Source organism: Panicum virgatum, chromosome 2N (assembly GCF_016808335.1).
Source record: "Panicum virgatum strain AP13 chromosome 2N, P.virgatum_v5, whole genome shotgun sequence".
Lineage (NCBI taxonomy): Eukaryota > Viridiplantae > Streptophyta > Magnoliopsida > Poales > Poaceae > Panicum > Panicum virgatum.
The window spans coordinates 495114-522840 of NC_053146.1; the positions used below are offsets into that span (position 1 = coordinate 495114).

At 49.3% G+C, this 27727-nt stretch overlaps 2 protein-coding genes and 1 long non-coding RNA gene across 7 annotated transcripts; 1 reads left to right on the plus strand and 2 right to left on the minus strand.

The window, feature by feature from the left end:
- Positions 1 to 6433: 6433 nt before the first annotated feature.
- LOC120659207 (suppressor of RPS4-RLD 1-like) lies at positions 6434 to 21114 on the plus strand. Of its 3 annotated transcripts, none has more exons than XM_039937265.1 (23): positions 6434 to 6659; positions 6747 to 6856; positions 7411 to 8012; positions 8253 to 8297; positions 8378 to 8479; positions 8562 to 8642; positions 8803 to 8869; positions 9047 to 9147; positions 9783 to 9890; positions 14411 to 14481; positions 14565 to 14621; positions 15255 to 15363; positions 15572 to 15652; positions 16231 to 16317; positions 16396 to 16602; positions 17317 to 17618; positions 17692 to 17778; positions 17930 to 18029; positions 18338 to 18429; positions 18532 to 18570; positions 18650 to 18740; positions 19019 to 19136; positions 20537 to 20656. In XM_039937265.1, the coding sequence occupies exons 1-22, from the start codon at positions 6544 to 6546 to the stop codon at positions 19118 to 19120; spliced, it is 2757 nt and encodes a 918-aa protein (XP_039793199.1). In that variant the 5' UTR covers positions 6434 to 6543; the 3' UTR covers positions 19121 to 19136; positions 20537 to 20656. The 3 variants fall into 3 exon arrangements, with proteins under 3 accessions (XP_039793199.1, XP_039793197.1, XP_039793196.1); XM_039937262.1 differs by having other exon boundaries at positions 6435 to 6659; positions 19019 to 19116; positions 20592 to 21114; XM_039937263.1 differs by lacking the exon at positions 9783 to 9890 and having other exon boundaries at positions 19019 to 19116; positions 20592 to 21114.
- LOC120659208 (pentatricopeptide repeat-containing protein ELI1, chloroplastic-like) lies at positions 21101 to 23464 on the minus strand. Its single transcript, XM_039937266.1, has one exon. The coding sequence runs from the start codon at positions 23381 to 23383 to the stop codon at positions 21482 to 21484; it is 1902 nt and encodes a 633-aa protein (XP_039793200.1). The 5' UTR covers positions 23384 to 23464; the 3' UTR covers positions 21101 to 21481.
- A 979-nt stretch (positions 23465 to 24443) lies between these two features.
- On the minus strand, positions 24444 to 27561 carry LOC120659209. 3 transcript variants are annotated; one of them, XR_005668934.1, is made up of 4 exons: positions 27066 to 27561; positions 26772 to 26891; positions 26133 to 26625; positions 24444 to 25882 (listed from the first exon to the last, which is right to left on the minus strand). It is a non-coding gene; the product is annotated as an uncharacterized LOC120659209 (long non-coding RNA). The 3 variants fall into 3 exon arrangements; XR_005668933.1 differs by lacking the exons at positions 26772 to 26891; positions 27066 to 27561 and having other exon boundaries at positions 26133 to 26202; positions 26451 to 26765; XR_005668932.1 differs by lacking the exons at positions 26772 to 26891; positions 27066 to 27561 and having other exon boundaries at positions 26133 to 26765.
- Between the last annotated feature and the right edge of the window lie 166 nt (positions 27562 to 27727).

The following is a 27727-nucleotide window of genomic DNA, read 5'->3' on the forward strand; positions in this document are numbered from 1 at the left end:
CGCTTACATAACGTCGCACCATCCTCAAACAACGAAAAATACACAATTGCATGTGCTTTCTAGGTTGTGTCTATCTGGGACATCGAATCTTGCTTGGGGATGTGTGACAGACTCTCTCTCCACAGTGTATTGCTTATATATTTCGTTTTTTCCAGCGGCGATGTATTTTTCACCTCGATGGGCTCCAACATCACGTGCGCTGAGGAGAATGGGGGTGGGGGTGGGGGTGGCGTCGGCGATGTACGAAATGGAGGCATCACCGGTGAGGTAGATGTAGGTGTTGGCGGGACGGCTTCGCGCAAGCTCGTGCACCAGGTTCCTGCACGTCGTGCCTTCGAGGAAGGCGTTGATGACCTCGACGTGGGTGACGCTGGGGAGCTGAAAGGCCCTTGTTTGATTTTGGTAATTGAGTGACAACTTAGGTGGACTAATAAGTGTTTATGTTGAGATACACAGGAGATTAGTCCACACAAAGACACTAGTATGAGCAACATGTGCCATGGAGGAGAAATGGCTAAGGGTTGATGCTATGCTCATATAGTGTGATCGAGAAGCCCATTGTATATGAGACATGACATGGAGTTATGTGACCAAAGTGGAGAAGATCAAGACAAGGCTTGGCTTTATGGACCGGTTGCAATGGAGAAGGGCAAGTCAAGGCTTTCAAGCGAGGGACCGCGAGGCGGTGAAGCTTGGGCAAGATTTGGCGCCGATGGACCGAGGCAACGGTGAAGAGCGAGCAAGGTCAAGATTAATGGATCAAAGAGGTCATGTGATGATATGGAGTGGATCATATCATTCAAAGAAGATCAAGCCAAGTGTTGACTCATGATGATGATCAAAAGGCTTGATGGAGTTTGGTGCTTGTGTGGTATCAATATTTGGAAAGATGAAATGGAATGCGCAAGGCAAAGGTATGACTTGTAGGGCATTTCATTTCACCGGTCAAAGGTTGTGTAGAGAAGTGCATGACCGGATTTAGGATAGATGGCCGTACTATCAAGAGGGACAAACTTTTTTGCATATCGGTCATCTAGTGCCACTTGAGCGATCTAACATTGCGATGTTGCTAGGATCGAGTGGCGTGGTGAGATCAAGTGAAAATCCTTTGAAAATGATTGTGAAATGCTAACACACATGCACATGGTGTTGTTCACGTGGTGGTGTTGGCACATTTGCAAAGGAGAAAGAGTTGAAGTTGATGTTGATCAACTTTGGGAAGCAAGAAAGGTTTTTTGGTTTTCTCCAGAAATTAGGAGGTCTCTTGGAGTGGAATACTACTTTGATCCATTGTGTTTTGGATCAAGTATTCAGTTGGGTTGTGTAGCCCTCTGAATTAGCTTTCCATAGAGTCCAAGATCACCTAATTTGGACATCAGAGCTAAAAGTTATGGCCGTTTTATCGAGGTACATTTCTGCTGGAAATATACCTGCGGACGGTCCGCTAAAGGGGGCGGACGGTCCGCCGTTATCTCGGATGAGCTCGAACAGAACCGTTTTTGGCTCTGTTGGTGGTCCAAAATGAACTGCGGACCATCCGGTCCATGGGGGCGGACGGTCCGCCTTTAAAAGCTGAAACGGGCGCAGAAACTTGGTAGTTCTGTCTTGGGTGTCCAAAATGAACTGCGGACCGTCCGGTCCTTGGGGGCGGACGGTCCGTCTCCTACTGAAAATTCTAGGACAGAAACACTGCGGTTTTTGTGTGTGCTCACGTTTTGAACGGCGGACAGTCCGCCCCTCGGGAGCGGACAGTCCGCCGGTCACGTCCAGATTTAGTCAGAGACGTTTGCAAATCGGTTGGTTCGAAGTTTTGAACCACGGACAGTCCGCCCCAGGGGTGCGGACAGTCCGCCTGGGGCTCTAACGGTCGACTCTGACACATAATCATTGCAGTTCTAGCCGTTGGTTTTGAATGGCGGACAGTCCGGTTTTTGTGAGGCGGACAGTCCGCGAAAACTCTGTTTTGACGGGTTTTGAGTGTAACGGCTAGTTTGGGGCCTCCCTCTAAAAATAGAGGGCGTGGCCAGCCATTTGAAGGTGCTGAGCACCTTGGGGACTTGGTGTCCATGTGTGAGAGTGCTTGAGAGCCCTCTACTCACTCTAACTTGATAGTAATCATCCGATCGAGTGAGAGAGCGATTCTAGTGCGATTGCTTTGAGAGTTTGCATCGAGTGGCACTAGGTGATCGTGTTGCAAGCCGGTGTGCTTGTTACTCTTGGAGGTTGCCACCTCCTAGACGGCTTGGTGGCAAGAGGCTCCGTTGAAGCCCGCAAGAAGATTGTGCGGTGCTCCGGAGAAGAGATTGTGAGGGGTATTGTGCTCACCCCGTGGGAGCCGCGAAGAGCAACTCTAGTTGAGCGAGACGTGAAGAGCAACAAGTGGTCCGGCCGGATCATGTGCTAGAGCTCGGTGTGAGCACTCCACGTGGGAGAGTGTGACTTGAGAGTCACCACTAGCAAGAGGATCGGCGGCAACCTTGGAGCTTGTCTCAACGGGGATTAGCTTGGTGGCAACCAAGTGAACCTCGGGATAAAAATCACCGTGTCATTTTTGTCTACTCTTCTCGGTGGTTTGCATTCTCCAAATCACAAGCCTTGTATTTACATTCATCTATATCTTGTGCTTGTGTAGTTGCTCTCTAGTGATTAGTTAGCTTGTGTAGCTTGCTAATCATCTTCTTGCTTGTGTAGCTAGAAGTAGAGATCCTAGTGTAACTAGTTAGCTTGTGTAGCTTAATTAGTTGCTCTTGCTTAGATTGTGTAGCTAAGCAAGTTGAGCTCTTGGATTTGGATTGTGTATCCTTGTCCTTGAGCATCTAGTGAGCTTAGGTTGGCTTTGTGCTTTTGCTCATTAGAATTGTGTAGGAGCTCCCCCGGTTTGTGAAGTACTAGTGCTTAGGCTTGTGTGACTTGGCATTAGAATTGTTAGGAGAGCTCTTACTAGCTTGGCACTCCATTTGCTTTGTGTATGATCTTTTTGGAGGTGCCTTAGAGTTATAGTTAGAGGGGTGTAGTCTTGGCTAAGCGAATAGTTTCAATTCCGCATAAGTTTCGGTTAGCCGGCGCAATTAGTTTTAGAAAGGACTATTCACCCCCCCTCTAGTCCGCCATCTCGACCCTACAGGAGCTCGGTGCACTGCTTGGAGAAGCACCGCATGTAGTCGTGCAGTGACTCATTGGGCTTCTGCCGACATCCTTTGAGGTCCCAGGAGTTCCCAGGGCGCACGTACGTGCCCTGGAAGTTGCCTACGAAGATCTTGACTAGGTCGACCCAGTTATGGATCTAGTCCGCGGGCAAGTGCTCGAGTCATGTTTGTGTGGCGTCGGCGAGGTGAAGGGGGAGGTTGCGGATGATGACCGCATCGTCCATCGCACCGCCCAGCTGACGAGGGTGGTGGGCTGTCGAAAGCGCGGGGGAAAAGGAGCGGTACGAATCTCACGGCTGAACACACGGGTGTCCGGAGGTTCCGGTGACTCGCCCCTGTCGTGCTCGGGGTCGAAGCGACCACCCCGTCGAGGGGTGTACTTCCTGCCATTTATGATGTTGCGGGCGTCGCCATCGCTGGCATGTCCGCGCGTGTCATGGAGTCACTCCCTTGCGGGAGTCCTTCCAATGCGGTCGTGCACTGAGGGTGCCTTCGCACCGTCTGCTGCGGCTGCCTTCCCCTTTCCTTCCGGGGGAGAGTGCGCCAAGGCCTCACGGACCTGGCGTGCTGCACCTCCGGGCTTCGGGACCATCGAGCGTATGCGAGACGCAGAGCTCTCGGCCTGCTGCACAGCAGCCTGCTCAATGAGCACCTGTGCCTCGCGGCGCAGGTTGCGATCCGAAGTCGTAGATGGCTCGGGCATTGCTTGGAGTAGGTAGGCCGCATCAATGAGTTTCTTGCCGGCCGTCTTCAGTTCCGGAGGTTTGTCGATGTTGTCGTCGGCTAGGATCCGCTCCCTGGCGACGCGCACCGCCGCCTGAGCATGTGCGCCACGCGCAGTACACTGCTGCTCGAGTGCGGTGCGCAGCTCCTGTGTCTGCCGACACTGCTCGTCAAGCTTGGCTTGAAGCTCCTTGAGTTGCGCCAGTTGTACCTGCCGCGCCGCCGAGCTTGACGAAGAAGAAGGGGTCGCGACAGGCACCACCTCTTGGTTCGCCTGCGCGTCTGCCCTCCCGTTCCCGTCATTGCCCGGGGCGTTGTCGTTCTGCCCGTCCACGAGCTCAGCCATGAAGCACTCCCGAGTGGGATCGTAATCCCCATCGCTGGAGTCCTCGGAGTAGGTGAGGCATTAAGCCGCCGCGAGCTGGAACGAGAGGAAAGCGTCGGGGTCGCGGACCCTGGAGTAGTCGTCGGCCTCCTCGGCCGTGAAGTTGTTTATAAAGAAGTTGATGTCGTCGGCGATCGAGCTCGTCGTCTCGAGGTAGGAATCGTCAGGAGATGACGCGATGAGGTTGCGGATCGAGAGGAGGTGATGACCCGGCAGATCCTCGTACTCGGTGAAGTTGGTGCTGGATGAAGAGACATAAGTGGCAGCGTTGCATATCCCGAAGGGAAAGGGCAATGGCGCAGTCGCGCCCTCCCTGGGAAGCACTGGGGCTGCAGTCGATGATGGTGCCGGCGAAGATGGCGCCGGAACACGTGACGTCGAAGTGGTAGCTCCGTCGGCCGCGACGCTGAGGTGCGACATGCCAACCTCAACCCACGTGGGGGAGCTGAGGCGTGCCGCCCTACGCCGCTCCATGCGCACTTGTCGCGAGCGCTGGCCCGAGCGCCTGTTGTGTCGGGTTGGTGAAGTCGGAGTGTCGGGGTTGCGTCTGGGCGAGAGGAGCTACATGAGGTAACCGTTGCCGGTTGCTCTGAACTCAAGACTCCCGAACCAAATCACGTATCCCGCCGGGAGCGGATCCGAGGCGCCCATGAGAAATGGGTTGGATCTGCTCGCCATCCCTGGAGATTAAGTGGGAACACAAGAGAAATGTCACGCAGTGGCCCCTACCTGGCGCGCCAACTGTCGGTGTCCTGACCCGGCGGTCCGGACCCAACTAGTGATGATGCTGCGTGTTCCTCGTCCCAGATGTTGATGCAAGAGGCAACACAGTCACGCACGGATTTATCCTGGTTCCGGCCGTGGGGCCGTACGTCCAACAAAGGGGTGTGCGAGAGCACTGTACTGTCTTGCACCGGGGGTGCCTGTAGTAGGGGGTACAAGTGAGGTGAGAGAGGGAGGGAAGCTCCCAGGTCTCTGCTAGATGAGGAGTTGATTGAAGCCAGTGCCAATATCGGGGCTCAGAAGAGCGTATGTGCTCTGTGAGTAATGCCGAGTGTTGTGTTCTACCGGATGGGCCGACCCCCTAAGATAAAGCCCGCCTCCTCCTTTTATAGACGCAAGGAGGGGCGGTGTACATGCACAGGAGATCGTGGAAGTCGTCGTCTTCTCCCCGAATCGCGGGGGTGCAGTGGTTGAGCACTGCGGAAAGTACACTGTGGGGTATGGCGCCTGGCGTGACAGTCGTCCTGGGCATCGTCCTTAGTCTTGCGGAGATCGCGCCAGCATCCTTGTAGCTCCTGCGGGCGGCGTGGTAGTTGCTGTAGGTGGTACCGTCCTCCAGATGTGGCGTGGAGATGTTCCGAGGGTCCTGCAGGCCAGAGTCTCGTCCTGGTCAAGGCCGGAGCCGCTCCCGAGGGTTGTGCCCATGCCGTTCGAGGGCTCCACGGAGGGGAAAGTCTGAATGAGGTATGGGGAGTTGGCAGTTCAGTGGCTGGAGCAGTGCCGAGCACGTCTTGCACTGCGTCGCAGGTTTCCACAGTGCTGCCACAGCGTCCAGAATGGCGGAGCAGTGACTTGAGTTGGCGGACGGGACTTCGGTCACAGCCACTGTGAGGAATGGAGGCCTGACGCCGTCTGACCCGGGCGCTGTGGAGGAGTGGTTGGCATTTAATGCCTCCGTACGGCGGGCAGGTGAGCGGAGGGGTCGTTTGTCCCTCTTGTCGAGGGATGGCCTTGAGCGAGGCAGAGATGATCCGCTCCCTGAGGGCAGGCTCGCTACCCTCGAGCGAGGCGGAGACGCGGGGCGCGATCGAGGGCTTCGATGGGGAGCCCTCGAGCGAGGCGGAGATCACCCCGCGGGTTCGAGGGGGTGCGGATGGGCCGCACTGTATACGTGGGCCGTGTATTAAGCTTCTTTGAGTCCTTTCCTTTCTTCAATATTGGAAGGAGGCTGTGAGTCTTCGTAGGCCCGGTTGTCTAACACGTGTTTGTGTTTTAGGGCGATTTTAGTCCCCTGATTAGGGTGCTCCTAATCATGGTACCCGACAGAAAAAAAAGCACTAAACACAAAAAGAAATTGCAGCAGCAAAAGAGAAAGCAGAGCAAAAGAGCCGCAACAGAAAACCCGAAAAAGCGAGGGACCGGCGCGTAAAAGGCGAACAAGTCAGAAGAGAGGCAGAGCAGCAGAGCCCCAAATCGCAAATCCTCCCCACCTCCACCGCTTGCTGGTTCGTCCGTTTACCCACCACGCCGGCCGCCGGCGACCGATCGCCGCCGGCCGCCGCCGCCATGTCCTCCGAGCGCGCCGAGCTCGCGCGCCTCTGCAGCACCCGCAACTGGTCCAAGGCCATCCGCCTCCTCGACTCCATCCTCGCGCGATCCCCCTCCTCCATCCACGACCTCTGGTATGGCACGCTCCTCCCCGATCCGCGGGATCCCCCCGATCTGCTCTAGCGCCTCTGCCCCCCTGACCCCGCCGGATTCGCTCGCAGCAACCGGGCCTTCTGCTACTCCCACCTCGAGCTCCACAAGCACGTCGTCAAGGACTGCGACCGCGCGCTGCAGCTCGACCCCGCCCTGCTCCAGGCCTACGTCCTCAAAGGTTTGCTTCCGCTCCTGTTCCCCTGTTCCTTGTTTTATCACTCACTGCCTTTTCTTCCTCTGCGGCTTGGCTTAGTTCGGTGGTGGGGGTTATGTTTGGCTCTGCACCAGTATACTATATTTACTTTTAGTGTAATTCTGTGTTTCTCAGGAATACCGTTTTGAGTGGCTTCAATGAATTACTGTTTCCAGATAGTGTATAGATACACTGCGAATCACATGAGTACCACACTCATTCTTTCTTTTCCAACCAAGCATTTCCCATTTTCTTATTAATGAAAACACCAAGTTTCAGATTCCAACTCGTGAGTCACAGACACCTTTGAAAAACACTAGTTCGCTCAAGATCTGGGATCCTTCCTGGGTAGAAATTCCCAGATGCTTTTCCAACTTGACGCAAAGATAAGGCTGTCCTACCACGTTTTCTTTAAACACCCCCTTTTTTTGGTAATACAACATGAATCCCTGAATGGTGCTCTCTCCCTGCAATGTGGACACAATTCTGAAGCAAATATTACCTGTAAGCTTTACACCATTGTTGTGTTTTATTACCAGGCAAGGCACTGACTGCGTTGGATAAGAAAGAGGATGCTTTACTTGTCTGGAAGCAAGGATATGAAATTGCTGTCCGTGACACAACGGACTTGAAACAGTTGCTTGAGTTGGAAGAATTGGTTTCTTCTGTTAAAATTTGCGAGACAACTGAGTCTTCAGACCATGTCATGGATGCATCGCCTTGTGATACCAAAGTTGTTATCTCAGAAGATCGTGTTGTTGACAAGTCATCCACCGCACCTACTGTGGCAGATACGAAAACTGTTGTCTGTGAAGAGGCCATTGGTAATTCCAAAGTTTCATCAAATGGTGATACCAAGTTGCCGAATCATAATAACAAAGTGGAAAATAATAAAGTTTCTACCAGTCCACTGAAAGACAGCACAGGGACTCAAGCGCCCAAGAAGCCCCCCAAGCAAGATAAGAAAAACAAAGCAAAAGCAGTGAAAGAAATAAATGGCCAAGCTGAAGGTGCGGCCAACAGAACAAGTTCTGATGAAAGTGAAACCATATCGCTAGAACAAACTCTCTTTGCTACAAAAATTTCAAAGTCATCAAAATCCATAAGCTTGGATTTCCGACTTTCAAGAGGAATTGCACAGGTTTGTTCCAATTATTCAGTATAATGACATCTGTTGTAGCTTCTGAGGGAATTTTACTTTAAAAATATATTGTAGTTAATACCCTCATCAAACATCTAAAAGCTTGTCAAGGCTGTATTTTGAATTCTTGCTTCAAGATGGTTTTATGCCCCTGACAAAATATTCCGGAAGGTGCTGAAAATATACATAAAGAGATGCTATATTATTGTCTTAAATAATGGCTGCATTACATCTTTTCAGGTTAACGAAGGAAGGTATGACCAAGCGATATCCATCTTTGATCAGGTTTTGATCTATTACCATGATTATTGTTTCATTATGCCCAAGCACAGAGGGAACCTGACATTTTGCCATTGACCATGTAGATATTACGAGAAACTCCTACCTATCCTGAGGCACTGATTGGAAGGGGCACAGCTTATGCATTTCAAAGAGAATTGGATTCTGCTATTTCTGATTTCACTAAGGTAGAAATTTAAATATTGAGTACGTCTTTTGTGTCTGATTGTCTGTTGTGTAAAATGTAAAGTGGCATTACTTTACTTGCAGGCTATACAATCTAACCCATCAGCTGGGGAGGCATGGAAGCGACGGGGACAAGCTCGCGCTGCTTTAGGAGAGTTCAAGGAGGTACACTTTCTCTACTGTTTAAATTCAGAACTTGCATTGATTGATTCGACAAACTTGAAGCCTATATGTAGCCAATGAGAAGAAAAAAGACAATACAGGTCATCTGGCAACTCATTTTCAAACATGTAGTTATATTACATTTGGATCCTTTACTTTTCAGGCCATTGAGGACTTGACCAAAGCATTGGAATTTGAACCAAATTCTCATGATATTTTGCATGAAAGAGGTTTCACTTACTCTTGTACTCATGATTCAATTCCAATCACCAGTGATGCTGCTTCTCATACAAGTCCTTATGCCCACTTCATGTATTTTTAGTAATAAAACTGTATGGCTATGCTGCTAGAGCATGCCATCTAGGCATCTACTCATTATTCTGATAGCATATCCTGTTCTATGATAGGAATTGTGAACTTCAAATTCAAGGACTACAACTCTGCACTTGAAGATCTTTCAACATATGTGAAGCGTGACAAGAAGAACAGCTCTGCTCACACTTATTTAGTAAGTAAATGTTTTTCTGCTGAGTATTTCTTTTATTTTTCCCTAGTTGGTTCAATCAGATGGGAATAATTTCACAGTTGTACACACCATTGCCCTACCAAAAAAGGTCATTTCAGCTAGATTCCTTTTCCTTAGAATTCAGTGTCAAAGTATGTTATTTGAGTTATCAAACTGATGAGACCATAGAACAACATCAGCAGCAGCAAAGCCTTTTAGTCGAGGTATCAAATTGTTGAGACACCACATATAATTCAGTGTCAAAGTATATTATTTGAGTTATCAAACTGATGAGACCATAGAACAACATCAGCAGCAGTAAAGCCTTTTAGTCGAGGTATCAAATTGTTGAGACCATAGAACAACATCAGCAGCAGCAAAGCCTTTTAGTCGCAAGCAAGTTAGGTAGATTAGAGATGAAGCCCAACAAGAGCTATCGATAAACAGGATGAAAGAGTGAACAAGTTATTTATTAATAACAATAAAAAAATCATGGTGAGTTTTGTTCAATACCATGCAAAGAGTACATTTAGTGTTGGATTTTGTTAGTTTTGAGGCAGTTACTAATCTTGCTTTCCTTATGAACTTGTAAATGGTTTGCTACTATTGTGTAGAATAATGTCCTCTTATTATTATAGGGTCTTACCCTTTCAGTACTTGGAGAGTACAAACGTGCTGAAGATGAGCATCTTGTTGGTATAAAGTATGACGAGAGTTTCCTGGACTGTTGGGCTCACCTTGCTCAGGTACATTCCATTTTCTCGGAGACTAAACAGTGTGCATTGGCATGCCCCCCCCCCTGTTGTACGCTGTTATGGTTGTTGGATCGAGGGATCGGGGAGGAAGAGAGGGGCTGATGTGCTACAGTACCCGCGGAGCTACAGTACCCACGGGTGCTGTTCACAACAGTGCTACGGCGGCGGCTAGGGTTGTGGGGCGCTAGGAACGCCGGTGTCGGTGTCCCGGCCCGGGGGCCCGGATCCCAACTGGTGAATGCTGCGTGTTTTCTCGTCCCAGATGATGATGCAAGAGGTAATCACAGTAACGCACGGTTTACCCTGGTTCCGGCCGCGGGGTCGTACGTCCAGCAAAGGGGGTGTGCGAGGGCACTGTATTATCTTGCACCCGGAGTGCTTGTAGTAGGGGGTACAAGCGAGGCGAGAGAGGGAGAGAAGCTCCCAGGTCTCGGCTAAGAGTGGAGTCGGTGGAGATGAGTGCTCTGTAGACCTTGCGCGTCCTCTTGAGGAGAGAAGCCAGAGAGACCAAGCAGACTAGAGTCCAGACCAGAGAGATTAGCCTGCCCCCCGCTAAAGGAAACCCACCTCCTCCTTTTATAGGCATAAGGAGGGGTGGTGTACACGAGTGGGGGCATGGAGGTCGTCGTTTTCCCTTGAATCGCGGGGTTACAGTGGTCGGATACTGTAGGACGTACACTGTGGGAAGGCGGCGTGCGTCGCTGTCGTCCTGGATGTCGTCCTTCGTCCTGTGAGGATTGCGCCGTACGCCCTGCAGTGTTCCGGTGGTAGTAATGGCGCGGGATGGCCCCGGACTTCCTGGTCGGAGTGCTGGTGTGCACACTAGAAGGTCCGGGGGACGCGTGACGTCGCCGGGCCTTCGAGAGGAGGGGGGAGGTCCGGGATGTCGGCGGGAGCAGTACCGAGCCCGTCTTGTCCCGCGTCGCAGGTCCCAAGGCGCTGACGTCGAGGGGTGTACCTCCTGCCGTCGATGACGTTGCAGGCGTCGCCGTCGCCGGCGTGTCCGCGAGTGTCATGGATTCGCTCCCTTACGGGAACTCTCCCGATGCGCTCGTGCACCGAGGGTGCCCTTGCAGCGGGCACTACGGCTGCCTTGCCCCTCCCCGCTGGGGGGGTGTGCACAGAAACCTCACGGTCCTGGTGCGCAGTCCCATCACACTGCTCCGGGGCCTTCGAGCGCATGCGAGACGCAGAACTCTCGGCCTGCTGCACGGCAGCTTGCTCGATGAGCTCCTGTGCCTCGCGGCGCAGGTTGCGACCCGAGGGTGTCGATGGCTCGGGCATAGCTTGGAGTAGGTAAGCCGCAGCGACGAGCTTCTCCCCCGCCGTCTTCAGTTCCGGCGATTTGTCGACGTTGTCGTCGGCCATGATGCGCTCCCGGGCGACACGTCCCGCCGCCTGGGCATGTGTACCGCGCGCGGTACGCTGCTGCTCGAGTGCGGCGCGCAGCTCCTGGGTTTGTTGACGCTGCTCATCGAGCTTGGCTTGAAGCTCTTTGAGCTGCGTCATCTGGGCTTGTCGCGCCGCCGAGCTTGACGAGGAAGGTGCTGCAGGCGGGTTCGCCGGTTGCTTTGCCCGCGCGTTCGCCCCGGCGTCCCCGTCGTTGCTTGGGGCGTTGTCGTTTTGCTCGCCCGCAAGGTCCACCATGAAGCATTCCCGGGAAGGATCGAAATCCCCCTCGCTGGAGTCTTCGGAGCAGGTGAGGCAGTAGGCCGTCGCCAGCTGGAACGAGCGAAGAGCGTCGTGGTCGTAGACCCCGGAGTAGTCCTCGGCCTCTTCGGCCGCGAAGTTGTTTATGAAGAAGTTGACGTCGTCGGCGATCGAGCTCGCCGTCTCAGGGTAGGATTCGTCGAGGGACGACGTAACGAGGTTGCGGATCGATAGAAGATGATGACCCGGCAGATCCTCATACTCGGTGAGGTTAGTGCTGATTGAAGAGGCGTAAGTACGGGCGGCAGTGTTGCGCATCCCGAAGGGGAAGGGCGAGGGCGAAGTCGAGGCCCCCCTGGGAGGCATTAGCGCCGCTGCAGGTGACGGTGTCGGCACAGATGATGCCGAGGCACGTGATGACGAAACAGTAGCCCCGTTCGCCTCGATGCTGAGTTGCGACATGCCAGCCTCGACCCACGTGGGGGAGCTGTGGCGTGCCGCGCGACGACGCTCCGCGCGCGCTTGTCGCGAACGCTGACCCGAGCGCCTGTCGCGCCGGGCTGGCGTAGTCGGAGCGATGGGGTTGCGTCTGGGCGAGAGGAGCCGCATCAGGTAACCGTTGCCGGTCGCTCTGAACTCGAGACTCCCGAACCAGATCACAAACCCAGCGGGGAGCGGATCCGAGACACCCATGGGGTATGGGTTGGATCTGCTCGCCATCCCCTGGAGATCAAATGGGAAAAAAGAGAGAAAAAAAATGTCACGCGGCTCCCCTACCTGGCGCGCCAACTGTCGGTGTCCCGGCCCGGGGGCCCGGATCCCAACTGGTGAATGCTGCGTGTTTTTTCGTCCCAGATGATGATGCAAGAGACAATCACAGTAACGCACGGTTTACCCTGGTTCCGGCCGCGGGGCCGTACGTCCAGCAAAGGGGGTGTGCGAGGGCACTGTATTATCTTGCACCCGGAGTGCTTGTAGTAGGGGGTACAAGCGAGGCGAGAGAGGGAGAGAAGCTCCCAGGCCTCGGCTAAGAGTGGAGTCGGTGGAGATGAGTGCTCTGTAGACCTTGCGCGTCCTCTTGAGGAGAGAAGCCAGAGAGACCAAGCAGACTAGAGTCCAGACCAGAGAGATTAGCCCGCCCCCCGCTAAAGGAAACCCACCTCCTCCTTTTATAGGCATAAGGAGGGGTGGTGTACACGAGTGGGGGCATGGAGGTCGTCGTTTTCCTTTGAATCGCGGGGTTACAGTGGTCGGATACTGTAGGACGTACACTGTGGGAAGGCGGCGTGCGTCGCTGTCGTCCTGGATGTCGTCCTTCGTCCTGTGAGGATTGCGCCGTACGCCCTGCAGTGTTCCGGTGGTAGTAATGGCGCGGGATGGTCCCGGACTTCCTGGTCGGAGTGCTGGCGTGCACACTAGAAGGTCCGGGGGACGCGTGACGTCGCCGGGCCTTCGAGAGGAGGGGGGAGGTCCGGGATGTCGGCGGGAGCAGTACCGAGCCCGTCTTGTCCCGCGTCGCAGGTCCCAAGGCGCTGCCACAGCGTCTGGGATGGCGGTGTGGTGACCAGAGTCAATGGATGGGACCCCGGTCATATCTACTGTGGGAGTGGCGGCCTGACGCCGCCCGTTCTTTGAGCCGTGGTGGAGTGGCTGGCTTTGAATGCCTTCGTACGGCGAGCGGTTGGGCGGCGGAGCCGTTTGTCCTTTGTGCCGAAGGACGGCCTCGAGCGAGGCGAGAGATGAGACACCGCTCGAGGGTAGATCCGCTACCCTCGAGCGAGGCGGAGAATGAGTTACCCGCTTGAGGGTATATCCGCTACCCTCGAGCGAGGCGGAGATTGGTTTTCTGCTCGGGGGTAGTTTCGCTACCCTCGAGCGAGACGGAGATTGCCCAGCGGAACCGAGAGGGACCCTCGAACGGGGCGGAGATTGTTCAGTGGGTTCGAGGGGAATGTGAATGGGCCGCACGCTGGGCTTCTTTGAGTCCTTTCCTTTCTTCCGGACGGGAAGCAGGCCGTGGGCCTTCGTGGGCCCAGTTGCTTTAACAGGTGTTTGTGTTTTTTAAAGCGATCTTAGTACCCCAATTAGGGTGTCCCTAATTGTGGTACCCGACAGCCGGCTGCGGGGCTTTGCCCACGGCCGGCAAGAGAGAAGGGTTTTCCTTCTAATCTCTTGCTTGATTAGATTGATACATCTCCTCTCCTTATATAGAGAGGTTTACTTGACCCCTAAGCAAGCGACTAATTAACCCTAATGGGCTAAGGCCCAATAGGCCCTTGACTCCTCTAACATACGCTTTGCGCATGTTTACTTTCATCACAAACTATATGAAAGTCACACAAAAAAACAGAGGAACACACAGTTTTAGGTGTTTTTGTTTGCTTGTCTGTTTGTTTTTCGGGGATGGCAGTGGGTTTGTATGTGCTTGTTTTTTTAATTGGGGGGGATTGTTCAGGATCATTGTTAGTTCAGGTTTTACAAAAATCGCCTGCGTATTTTTTATGTGAAGATCATGGTTTGCATTACTGTGGTCAAGTTTTCAAACTATTGGGTGTCCATTGGACTGCTGACCTATTTGGCTTACTAGATGATTTTGCTCTTATGGACACAAGGATTGATTGAGAATGTAGCAGATCTCTGAGGTAAAATCTAGTGAACATCAATATTATTTACTACCCCAGGATGTCTTATGTTTTGAGAAGAGGGGTCACATATTGTTCGTGGTCTATTGGTACCTTGAATGGGCCTTATCATAGGTTTATCACCTTTTAGGCTGTATCAAAACATCTGGTTGTACTTTTGCACTACTAAACTCTTCTTGGGCAACTGACTTATTGCCATTGTCATTTCTTGTGCCACAGCTTTATCTTGATTTGGCTTATCCAGAAAAGTTGCTGAATTGCCTTGAGAAAGCTATTCAAATTGATTCAAGGTAAACTATTGTTTTTGTCATCCGTCCAACTGGATTTTATGAAATCTATTTAATCAATTGTTTATTATTTGATTATTTCCTAGGTTTGCAAAAGCATACCATCTTCGTGGAATTCTCTACCATGGAATGGGTCGACATAGGTATCCTTTTAGTTTTTGCTGATTCTTATTTCTCGTTTATGTCAATAGAGATGCCTTCTCCAGCCACTAACATGTGGCACTGTTTAGATGGTGAAACATATTAAGTTGTTTTTCTTCTCTGCTGCCTGTTTACTGTTAGGCCTTTGCTTAGTTGGGTATAATTGTATCGACATTTTTTTAGTCATCACATCCTAATGTTCAAAATGGAACCAGATGCCATTTTTTTGCGTACTTATGGTTGCTGGGTGGTACATGATTTCCTATAGGAGTCCTGTTCTCAATGCAACTGCAATGCTTTACTTTCTTTTTCGTGCTGAAACATTTGGTTTTTAGGTATTAGTTACAGGGCACAACACTAGTTGGAGCCCAAGTGGGATCTTGTAACACGGACACCACCATATTGGGTTCTATACTTGATACTTCTATATTATTTACTCTTCATGATTGGCATCTTGAATTTTTTTCTTTCCGACTTGGAGGCTCTAAATTGTCTTACAATACATGCCCAAGCTATTGATTCTTCCTTGCTTAGTGTTAATATCTACAGTTTTGCTTGTACTAGTATCCAAGTGCTCATCTCAAATGCTGAACTGGTACCTTCCTAAGATGATCCTTCACCTTCTTCTTTTGCAGGAGTGCTATTAAAGAGCTATCAATTGCTTTGACATATGAGGGTTCAAGTATAGAGTGCCTATACTTGCGTGCCTCATGCCATCATGCAATTGGAGAATATAAAGCTGCGGTATGTCACCATCTGAGTTGGTGAACTAGCATATGTTATTACTTTCACTAGAGACAATAAGGATCTATCTAGGATTGCTTGTATTATAGGTTGCATACATCTATATCATCATGCTACTTTTCTCTTGTTCTAAGTAGCAGCATGTAGCCAATCTTTTTCAGTTGACTTTGTTTTGTCATGATGTTCATATATTTACTTTTTTATGAAGATAAAAGATTATGATGATGTACTCGATTTGGAACTTGATTCCATGGATAAATTTGTGTTGCAATGTTTGGCCTTCTATCAGGTATGCAATTTCCCCCCTTTCGATCCTTTTTCTGTGGAGCTTGTTCTTTGTTTCAGAAGTCAAAACCATGTATTTATGTGATAAATTTCAAAGCCATTTAAGAATATGCAGAAATAATTGCTTTCTGTCAATGTTACTTAACAAACTGGGTAAAAAGATGCCCCAAGCACAAAACCTAGTTTCTGTTTTTTTTATATATAATCAAGATGCTACTGACTCACAACTTATCATGAATTGTGATCCTGTAGAATTGCAGTATTAGATGCGTATAATATTGCACTTGCAGTAGCCATGTTGAGCTTCGTTTGTATGGAGCCAACTTTTTATTTATGTAGATGATTATATTATCTTTTGGGTAGACTTACCTGCTGTTTTATTACAATGACTAGTTTCATAGTTTGATCAACTATTGACATTTGTTGGCTCTTGCCTCAGCTCCAGGATCTTGTATTAAAGGCAGACCCTTCTTTATCTGTGGCTTGCTATTTCGCGGACTTCACTTACTGTCCTGATCTATAATCATCTTATCGTTTCTTTGCTATTAATCATGGTTCTTGTACCTCTGGTTCTTCTTGCAGAAGGAAATGGCTCTGTATATTGCTTCAAAGGCCAATTTAGAGTTCTCTCAGTTCAACATTGATGACGATATTGACCCACTATTTAAGGTTCAAACTATCTTGTATGCCCGTTGCATTTGTTTTGTTATGCTTGAAACTTATACAAAGCTTCTATATGGATTACAGGAATATTGGTGCAAACGACTACACCCCAAAAATGTGGCTGAAAAGGTTTATCGCCAGCCACCATTGCGGATCTCATTAAGAAGTGGGCGCCTTAATAAGCAAGACTTCAAATTCACAAAGCATCAAACAACCCTTCTTCTAGCTGCAGATTCAATTGGGAAGAAGATTCAATACAATTGCCGTGGTTTCTTACCAAATCAACGCCAGGTATCACTCTTGAAACTTTACATTTTCTTATTGCTTTGCATCATCCAAATTATCCAGTATTTAATTGTTCAACTGCTCTAACTAGAAGAGTGCTGCACCACAACCACAATTCATGGGATAGATGTGCACCTAAAATTTTTCTATGAATTCAATGTGACATTATTTGAGAGGTTGATGACAGCTGATACGGTAAAGCATTGATGTATACAAAAGAGAAGTATCTTGTGAAGTTTGCCTTGCTTTTTTGTGGTTTATATATCTAAGGAAGTCGTTGTGAGTTGATCTGCTCCGTTAATGTGAGTGATTGCGTAGAACATTTTATTGAGGATATTACATAAGGATAAATAAAGCTTGCTGGGATAATGTACATTTTTTTGTGCTCATTTCTAATCTGAGCAAATTTTGATGAATGTCCTTTTACATCTGCTATCAGCTGCCTCTCTAGACATGCAGTCCTGGCTAGTGATGCACATGGCTAAATGCTTCTTTCCCATCATGATATGCATATTACGGAGTACCGTTTATACCAGAGGGCTCCACAGCTTTGGAATTGTGGAATGTCTGGGTTCCTGTACATTCGTTGTTTCAGTTCTTAAAGTTCCTAGTTGTCATTTTGTGCATTTATAATATTTTGTATACTGATACTTCTGTTATATTGGTACATTGTGGTTGAAAGTTCCCTGCTTTGCTAACATTCTATTTTCCTTTCTGTAGTACCGCATGGCCGGGTTGGCTGCTATTGAGATTGCTCAGAAAGTGTCCAAGGCTTGGCGCTTTCTGAGGAATCCAAAGAACATCGCAAAATTAGTTAGGAAAAGGGATAAACTTAACATGAGCCAGAACAGGGGAGGTTATTGTAGCACCAGCACTTTGTCTGGATCGCCAACGTCTAGCCCAAATGAAGACAGGGTCTTCTCTGGGATCTCTCTCTCCTGGCAGGAAGTCTATAACATTGCTGTTAAGTGGAGACAAGTTTCTGAACCTTGTGATCCAGTTGTTTGGGTCAATAAGCTAAGGTGAGCTAATTGCTTTTACAGTGAATAAATTGTTTAACAATTTTCTTGCTAAACTTCTTTTTTGTTTTACCAGTGAAGAGTTCAATTCTGGATTTGGTTCTCATACCCCAATGCTTCTTGGTCAAGCAAAAGTTGTCCGGTACTATCCATATTACCAAAGGTTGTATGATTTTCATCATAAACTCTGCTATTTGGTTATTTATAGGCAGTAATGGTCTATCTACTGCAATTTGCTGAGACTAAAAGGCTAATTTGTGTCGTTGTCATTGTATAGTCACTAATGGCCTTATCTTATTTTCTCTCGTAAACAGAGTTTTGGAAGCTGCAAAGAACATAATGCTTGACTTGAAGTATGTGAATAATGCAGAGGACCGTGCAATTTTTCTTACAGATATTGAAAAATTGAAAAAGGTAAGCTGTGCAGCAGTATGTCGAGGATCATGATCATAGCAGTCCTTCATTTAGGGTGTTCATGTAATTCTAATATTTTCAGATTAGTGATTACTAGGAAAAAAAGTAACTGTCTTCTTCTTTCTAGCATAATTCAAAACAGATTTGCCACATCAGGGTCGCATAGTATCTGTTTATTTGCTCCATTAGATCTATATCTTGCTGTACCTCAGGGTCTGATTTGTGTTGAGTAAGATGGCTTGGAGTTGGCTAATTCTCATAGTATTTGTTGTCATAGCTTTTTGTTCTCATGAGAATTACTCCTGCAGATAGAGGTTGCATCGTCATGCTCAGATTTGTACCATATAGTTGGTGAGACCTATTGGGTTGCTACAAGATGTGACAGTATGGCGTCTCAGGGGTAACATAACTCAATTTACCTACAGAAGACCAGCTAAAGTACTTAAAAAACAGTATGTGCTATCCTTGTGCTTGGATACTAACACAACATGTGCTCTTTCAGGAGGCGTCTTGAAGGGACCAGAATTACCACTCAAAACATGCAAGTTGCCTAGACACCTTTTTGTTGCTTTTCGCTATATTCTGCTGCTATCCAGCTTACTTGTGTGGTGGTATTGCAGGGGTAAGACAGGATTTGACTTTGCAATACGAACACCTTGCACACCTTCGAGATGGGAGGAGTATGATGAAGAAATGACTGCAGCCTGGGAGGTACAGTTTTATTTATTAGAAAGTTGCTTATAAATTTTTGCTAAGTATTGGAGAAGACTTGATGGGGGAACACAAAACGTGGAATTCTCTCCTTCGATCACATTTCTAGTACCTCAAATAGTTGCAGTGATAAGAGTTTTAGTTGTATCAGACCACACGTATGCTTACACTTGGTTAATACTTGCAGTCTATGAAAAACCACACGTACGCTTACACTTGGTTAATGCTTACAGTCTATGAAAAACCTTAGACTTTTGTGGTGACCTTGTGATCTGCAGGCCATATGTGAAGCATATTGCAATGACACACACCCCACACGTGACCCCAGCACGCTTGATGCTGTGAAGGACGCGATATTGCGAATGACATATTACTGGTAACGATTGCAACTTGTACTCTCCCTCTCTTCAACAACAACAACATAGTCTTTTTTCCCAAGCAAGTTGGGGTAGTCTAGAGATGAAACCCGAAAGAAATAAGTTCAAGGTTCGGGCACATTGATAGCTAGTCTCCAAGCGCTCCTATCCAAAGCTATCTCTTTAGAGATATTCCAATCCTTAAGGTTTCTCTTAACCGACTCATCCCACGTCAGTTTAGGTCTACCTCTACCCCTCTTTACATTGTCGACCCGCTCAAGAAACTCATTACGCACCGGCGCTTCAGGAGGCCTTCGTTGGACATGTCCAAACCATCTCAGCCGATGCTGGGTAAGTTTCTCCTCAATTGGTGCCACTCCGACCCTATCCCGAATAACTTCGTTCCGGACTCTATCCCTCCTTGTGTGCCCGCAAAACCACCGCAACATCCGCATCTCTGCTACACTCAGTTGCTGGACATGTCGCCTTTTTGTAGGCCAACATTCAGCACCGTATAGCATCGCCGGACGAATTGCTGTCCTATAGAATTTGCCTTTTAGCTTTTGTGGCACCCTCTTGTCACAAAGGATGCCAGAAGCTTGCCGCCATTTCAACCAGCCAGCTGAAATTCTATGCCTAACATCTTCATCAATGTCGCCATCCTTTTGTAGCACCGATCCTAAATACCGAAAAGTATTCTTCTGGACCACCACTTGTCCATCTAGACTAACGTCTCCCCCCTCATGCCTAGTCGCGCTGAAATCGCACATCATGTACTCGGTCTTGGTCCTACTAAGTCTGAACCCTTTCGACTCTAACGTGCGTCTCCACAGCTCTAACTTCCTATTAACCCCTGCCCTACTCTCGTCAACTAGCACCACATCATCAGCAAAGAGCATACACCAAGGGATCTCACCTTGTATATCCCTTGTGACCTCATCCATCACTAAAGCAAATAAATAAGGGCTCAATGCTGACCCCTGGTGTAGGCCTATGTTAATAGGAAAGTCAGTGGTGTTGCCATCACATGTCCGGACAAACGTCGTCACATCCTTGTACATATCCTTAATGAGTGTAATGTACTTAGTTGGGACTTTGTGCTTCTCCAAGGCCCACCACATGACATTTCTCGGTACTTTGTCATATGCCTTTTCAAGGTCAATGAAGACCATGTGCAAGTCCTTCTTCTGTTCTCTATATCTCTCCATCAATTGTCGTATTAAGAAAATCGCCTCCATGGTTGACCTTCCAGGCATGAACCCAAATTGGTTTTGGGTCACACTTTCACTCTTCTTAGGCGATGCTCGATAACCCTCTCCTAAAGCTTCATCGTATGGCTCATCAGCTTAATCCCACGGTAGTTAGTACAACTTTGAACATCACCCTTGTTTTTGAAGATAGGTACTAATATACTTCTCCTCCATTCTTCCGGCCCTCCATTCTCCCTCTCTCTTCACTACAAAAAATTTTCAATCCATGTGGGGGCTCTTTGCAGGTACAACTTTATGCCTCTTTCGAGAGGATCGGCTGTTGTTGGCTACATAGTGCTGCTAGGTTTATTCCTGGCAGCAAACATGGATGTTACTACCAGCATTCCACCCGATGTCCAAGTTGATTGGGAGGCAATTCTGTCGCCGGATCCTGAAACATTCGTTGACGCCGTCAAGCCTTGGTCGTACCCATCCATAAAAATAAGCAGGTGCTTGAAAGATTACACGGATGTCAGTTGCACTTTCAGTACAACAGGATCCGTTGTGGCAGCACTAACTTCTGTTGACCCATAGGTTACAGAATAAATTTGAGCAAATGTTATAGGTTGCTTCAGTTGTTGTTTGACCATACCTCAGCTTTGCCTAGATTGTCGGACTCTTGTGCGATTTGCTTTCAGTTTGTATGCTTCAGAGTTGTATACAAGGGTGCTGTAATGTTGTACGTTGTAACTTCTAAAGAAATGAGATAAATTCATTTTCGTTGGAACAATGTTTGTGTAATAAACGCCAATAATAATTCTTGAAACATTTGCACAAAGAAAGTAACGGCTTATGAATGAGGACTTTGTGTTCTTGTACGTGTACTTGGTTCATTTATTTTCGACATGTATATATGTATGTATGTATATAAAAATAAACCCAGAAGGCAATGACGCCGGCGACTAGGAGGATGGCCACCAGGCAGGCCAAGCAGGCCACAAGAAACCCTGCGCACCAGAGGGGACCGGCGAGGGCGCGAGGCAGTACAAGCCGACGTTGACGAGCGCTTGGCGCAGCGCCCATGGCACGCGCGGCAGGAAGAGGTGCATGTAGCTGAGCACCACCATGACCAGCGCCGGCGGGACGCCTCCCAATGCTATGGCACGGGATGGACGATCAAGTCCCCAACCTCCTCTCACCAGTAATCCCCGCAGCTGCAGGCCCCGTCGACGAAATGGTGGAACCTGTTCCTGTCCCGGAACACGATCTTCCTCCCGGCGATCTTGGACACCAGCTTCAGCACGGCGTGGCAGTCGGCGCAGGCCCGGAGGTTCTTCACGATCTTGATCGCCGCCCCCGGCGGCGTGCTGATGAGCCCGAACGCGACGGCGAGCTTCTCGCTGTGGACGGCCAGCGCCTTCTCCTTGGTGGCCTCGTCCAGGTCGTGCAGCACCAGCTCCGTCTGCGGGACGTGCCCGTGCTCCTTCACCAGGCCCTTCACCTCCTCCACCTTGGCGTAGATCTCGTCGGTGCGCGGGTGGCTCGTGTCGCCGGCCACGAACTCGGTGACCTGCCGCCCGATCTCGATGGCGCTGCACCCGGGCTCCTTCTGGATGCCGCTCGCCTTCATCATCAACCGCACCCGCCCCACCTCCTGCCAGTTCCCCACCGCCGCGTAGATGTTGGACAGCAGGATGTACATCCCGGAGTTGGCGAGGCCATTGGCCACCAGATAGTCGGCGATCCGCTGCCCCAGCGCCATGTTCTTGTGAAGCCGGCAGGCGGCGAGGAGCGACACCCACATGACGGCGTCAGGCTTGATCCTCATGCTCTGGACAAGATCGAACGCCTCTTCTATGAGCCCTGCTCGGCCGAGGAGGTCCACCATGCAACCGTAGTGCTCGATCTTGGGCTCAATGCTGTACTCCTGCTCCATTGACTTGAAGAACATGCGGCCTTCGTCAACCAGCCCGGAATGGCTGCAGGCATTGAGGACGCCGATGAATGTGATGTCGGTCGGCCAGAGGCCCTGTGCCCGCAACTGATTGAACATCTCAATCGCCTTTCTGCTCTGCCCGTGCATCGCGTAGCCGTTGATCATGGCGTTCCACACGACGATATCCTTGTCTTTCAGGCCATCAAACACGGCAACAGCATCCTCCAAGCTCCCGCACTTGTAGTACATGTCGATGAGCGCCGTGCCGACTCTGGCATTGAGCCCAACTCGAGGACTATTCTTCACGAAAGAATGAAGCCACTTCCCAGACTCTGTCATGCCGAGCTGCGCCACCGCGGAGAGCGCCAGCACCACCGAGACCTCGTCGGGCTCGACGCCCGACCTCAGCATCTGCCGGAACAGCCGGAGCGCCTCGTTGGGCCTCCCGTGCTGCGTGTACCCGTCGATCATGGCGTTCCAGCAGATGAAGTCCTTCTTGGGCAAGCCGTCGAACAGGCTGCGCGCGTCGTCGAGCGCGCCCATCTTGGCGTAGCAGGTGAGCATGGCCGTGACGGACACGACGTGCGGGTCCGGCTGCATCTCGTCGAACAGCGCGCGCGCCGCCGCGGCGTCCCCCGACCGCGCGTACATGCCGAGGAGCGCGGTGGCCACGTAGGAGTCGCCGGAGAGCGCCAGCTTGACGGCGTAGCCATGCAGCGCCCGGCCGACCGCGAGGCCGCCGCGGCCGTTGCAGGCGGGGAGGGAGGCGGACAGGGTGTGCGTAGTGGGGAGGAGGCCCTGGGACAGCATGTCGGAGAGGAGCGCGAGCGCGGCGAGGTGGAGGCCGCGGGAGGAGTGCGCGTGGATAGTGGAGGTATAGAAGACGGCGGTCGGGTCCGGCGAACGCCGGAGGAGCGCGACGGCGAGGTCGAGGCGGCCGGACGTGGCGTAGGCGCGCTGGAGGCGGAAATCGACGGCTTTGTCGCGGTCGACGCCGGCACGCACCGCCGCGGCGTGGAGCTCGGAGGCGCGGCGCGCGGACGCGCAGCCCGCCAGGAGCGCCGCCGCGCGGTCCGCCGTGAGCGTGGCATGCTGGCCACCAGCGGACGAGTATTTGGTCGGGGCGGGGGAGGGGAGCACGGCACCGGCGGCGGCGGACATGGGAAGCTGACGCGGCGACTCGCTGGAATGTATCTTATCTTCAGTTATTCACCGAGCGCAGCAACAGCAAGCGATATTTGTGAATTGTGAAAGGCGCCAAATCCTTCAGTTCTTCAGTTGTTTAGAAGCTAAATTATTTTTCTTCTTATTGAGAATATAAATTAATAGATATTTATAGTTGAAAAAATCGAAGTTTACGGGTGAACTTTCAGCATGTATTAGTATTATGTAAGCATGTTGGATCACGCAAAAATAAAATAATCATGTAAAGGCAGTCATATATTTCATCGAGTTCTCAATCTCATACGCCTGAACAGAATGCAACTGCCTTGCATCAACGAATGGGCCACATATATATATATATATATATATATATATGCCAGGGCTAATCTCTACCCTGGGTATAGAATATTTATTCCATACCCGAGCCAATCTAGCCACACCGTTCCCAACCCGCGCTCCGTCCGTCGGCGCCCGCAGCAGCGCGCCAGCGCCCTCCTGTGTCCGATTTTTTTGTGCGTGGGACGCCCACGATGGTGGACGAAGCGGCTAGCGCCTGGTTTTCTTTTTCCACGCCTTCACGTGTCCGTCTCATCGTTGCTTCTTGTTCGTAAATGCTGGAAGATGCGTTTTTATGGAGACGTGACAGAGGTTGTCTCTAAGTGGGGAACTCAATACCAGTTTTACATTATTTTTCTAAATGAAAAAGCTAATGGTGTGGGTCGTTTTCTCACACGTGTCCCCATCAATATGTTAGTGTTACTCCATGTTATTTTCCATAATCTCCCTGACAACAAGCTATGGTTAAATATGTTAACCGTTGCCTATCTAGATAGAAATTTTGGTTCACATCTGGTTGCTCGACCCAAGGAGCTAGCATTAATGCTTCAACATCATGGATTTTATGTAAAATTCAGGTGATCAATTCCTATGGTGTTCTTAATAAGTTAAAAAATACAGACTAAATTGTTAACTATAGCACTGAAGTACTGTACTACATACAGTCATACTATAATCAGAAAAAAATCAATTCACTTGAATCACAAAATCCATGGAATGATTTTGCAACTTGAGTAAAATTCTCAGCATTAGAGACTTTTATTTGCAAATGTCGTTATCTCATTGTAGATACATATCTTAAATCTAGAATCAAGCCAATGATTGCCATACAAATGAAGGAACGGAATAGCATGTGTTCACCAGCCTTCACCTGCATCAGGCACAAGCATATGATGCTAGAAGGCTTAGAAAGGATTACATCACAGGCATGCAAATGGATGTCTACCACACTTCTGTCGAGATCTTTCAGCCTTCAACATCATCTGATAGCTTGTTTGGAAGTCATCCATAATGCAAAAAAAAAAGTCAAGCTTTTTGGTTCTGACCAATCTGCTGTAATGCGATCTTGGAGGCTTGGAGCTGCAGGCAGATGTCAATAGTTCATGACAACACATAATTGCTAGCTACCAATTCATCTCAGAGCCTGCAGAGACAACTCATTGTTTGCCATCTGCGTAGCCTCCAGGTTATCAAGCATCAGAGGCAGGATCGATCCTATCATCCCTGCAGAGACAACATCTCACAATCTGAAGACATTACAGGTTCAAGCATCCACATTTTTATGCAACAACATAGCTATTATTAGTACTAGTTGATTAGTTGAGAACAACCATAGTAAAATGGGGCATGCCAACAAAAGAATTATGAATCAAATATTCTTCCCACCTTCAGGCATGCATATCTAATGAAAACAACTATAGTCACTAACAAATAGTTATACATGGTGATATCATATAATGAGAACAGTGAAATGCTTCTATTTGGAGTAAATTTAATCACAAACTACCAAGAACATATCTCTTTTGTTATAAATTCCAGATAACAACTTCCATTATATTGGTTTAAAAAATGGTGTAGCAAAAATTTCTGACAATGAGCTATTCTGCCAAATAAAGCAAATTCAGAAACTGTCAAAGGTTTACCCAAAAATGTAAAAACATTTAATCAACACAGTACATGGTAAAAAATTATACTCATGCAGAAAGGTACACATTTCATGCCTATCAATCACCATCATCTGACATCTGTTGGGATGTCTACCACAAGGCAAACAAAACTGAAGCTAGTTTGTTCTGACCAGTCTGCTCTAGTGTGATCATGGAGCTGCAGGAAGATGGAAATAGTTCAGAACAGTCCATATTTATTTTATAGCTAATGATTCACCAGAATGGTCACGCACTGCATACTACAGGAGGCTCAATCCTGTGGATGCAAAATCTAATAAGCCTTCATCAGTTTATCAGGCTTCTTAACTGATTGGATCAGAAATTAGTACCTTCTTAAGTTGCAGAATGGCAGAGCTAGACTGCAGACTATTGGAACTAGGGAGCACAAAGAAGGCTCATGTACCACTGATGGAGTCTTGCAGCATAGCAGGTTACACAGAATTTGCTAGGCAGTTCTGGCACCCCAATTCCCATAACTCTTGCTTCAATGCTTCTGCAAACTAAGGATGTTAGATCTAATGAAGGAGCAAAAGTTACAATTGGAAAAAAGGATTATTATATTGCACCAAAACTACCGACAAGGTCAATAGCATTAGAAGAATTTTTTTTTTGAAAAGTAGAAGAATTTCTTTAGTAATATAGCTCCAGCATCAGCGAAGGCGAAGAACTTCCACCTTGCTGCTGTAATCTCAATCAAAATAAATCAACACATGAATGGAAGCTGACATAAGCGTCACACTGACATCATGAGAGCTCACGCCGGCTGCTGGAAGCTGACATGAACTTGGCGCAACAGCTCCTTGTGTCCTCACACTACACAACAAGTAAGGGTAATTACTGAGAACAGACGATCAAAGTATTGAACCAAACAACAATCAAACTCTAGATTGTGAAAAATATATGAAACCTGGATATGGCTCACATAGCAAATGATCTGTTCAAATAGTATAGTTATTAATGCACTCAAATCTGAAAGACATGTGGATATGCCTAATATAATGAAGCGGTTATCATGACACATATTCAATAAAAAAATTGTTAAATAGTATAAGGTCATTCACCTTAAATTACTTCCAGCTAACAGCATTGTTACTGTCAGAGTCTAATCCACCTTATCTTTCAAAGATCAAACAAGAGGCCACATCAGAAGGATTTGATACACTCCACAGAAATAATGCAGGCCAAATTCTTGTGGGGATTGCCTATATTAACAACTTGTGGGGACAAAAACGCAAACTGTTGAAGTGCAAAGAGTAAAAGGGAAGGCGTGAATCACGAACTCGAGACCCAATCTATCAAACAAAACTCATAGATCAGAACAGCGAAGGCATGCGTGAATCAGGCTGGGGAAGATTGAGGCAGTCGAAGGGGAGAGAACTCACGTCGTGTCCGGCGCCGGCGGAACGTTGGCGAGCCACGACGGGGGCGCGGGGATGGTTAAGAACAACAACTCCGTCTCGGCATGAATCCAGAATAGCCGCTGCCTGCAAGAACAAAACAAACTAAAAAGAAATAGGGGTGAAGGAGTTGGATTCCAATCGGGCAACAAAAAGAAAAGAACCAATTGAAAACAAGCAGCGCAGGAGAGGAGCACCAATCGTGTGCCACAAGCGCACGGCTGGACCTTCACAACTTCTCACTGGTTCTTGGAGACTGCAGGTAGCGGGTGGGGGTACCTCAGGAGAGCGGACGACGCGCTGACGTCCAGAGGCTGCAGGTAGCCGGCGGCGTAGGACCTCGCCGGAGGGCGAGAGGGGGGGCACAGGACCGCGTCTCACCAGAGGGTCGCCGGGGAGGGCCCGAATCGCGAGATTGGGGACCAGGAGAGGGTGCCTCGCCGGGTCGGGAGGGGGGCCGGCCGCGCAGCCCTTCACGGGGATAGCCCGAAGGTCACCGACGGAAAGCCCACCGATGGCGGCCGGCGGCGCGGGGTGTCGCAGGGTCCGGCAGAGCAGGGTGTTGCAGGGGCGGGACAAGAGCCGGCGAGGCAGGAAGACACGGGGGAGGGCGGCGCCCGGCGCATCACCGGAGGAACGCCGGCAGGAGGACGGATGGAGCGAGGATCTGTTTCGCCGGCGGGAGGAACGGAACGGAGGATCGTGGGTGGGGCACGATCTATTGCGAGCTGGGGATGGGGAGGTGGGGAAAAACCGGCGGGGAGTAAAAAACCGAATGAAAAAAAACAGACTCAGTGTCAAGTCCGGCCGGGTCGGACGGGGGCTCGAGTATGCAGTATCTTATTCCATATCCAGGGTACCCAATAAACATACTATATATATATACATATACATATATATACACATATATACACATATACACATACACATATACACATACA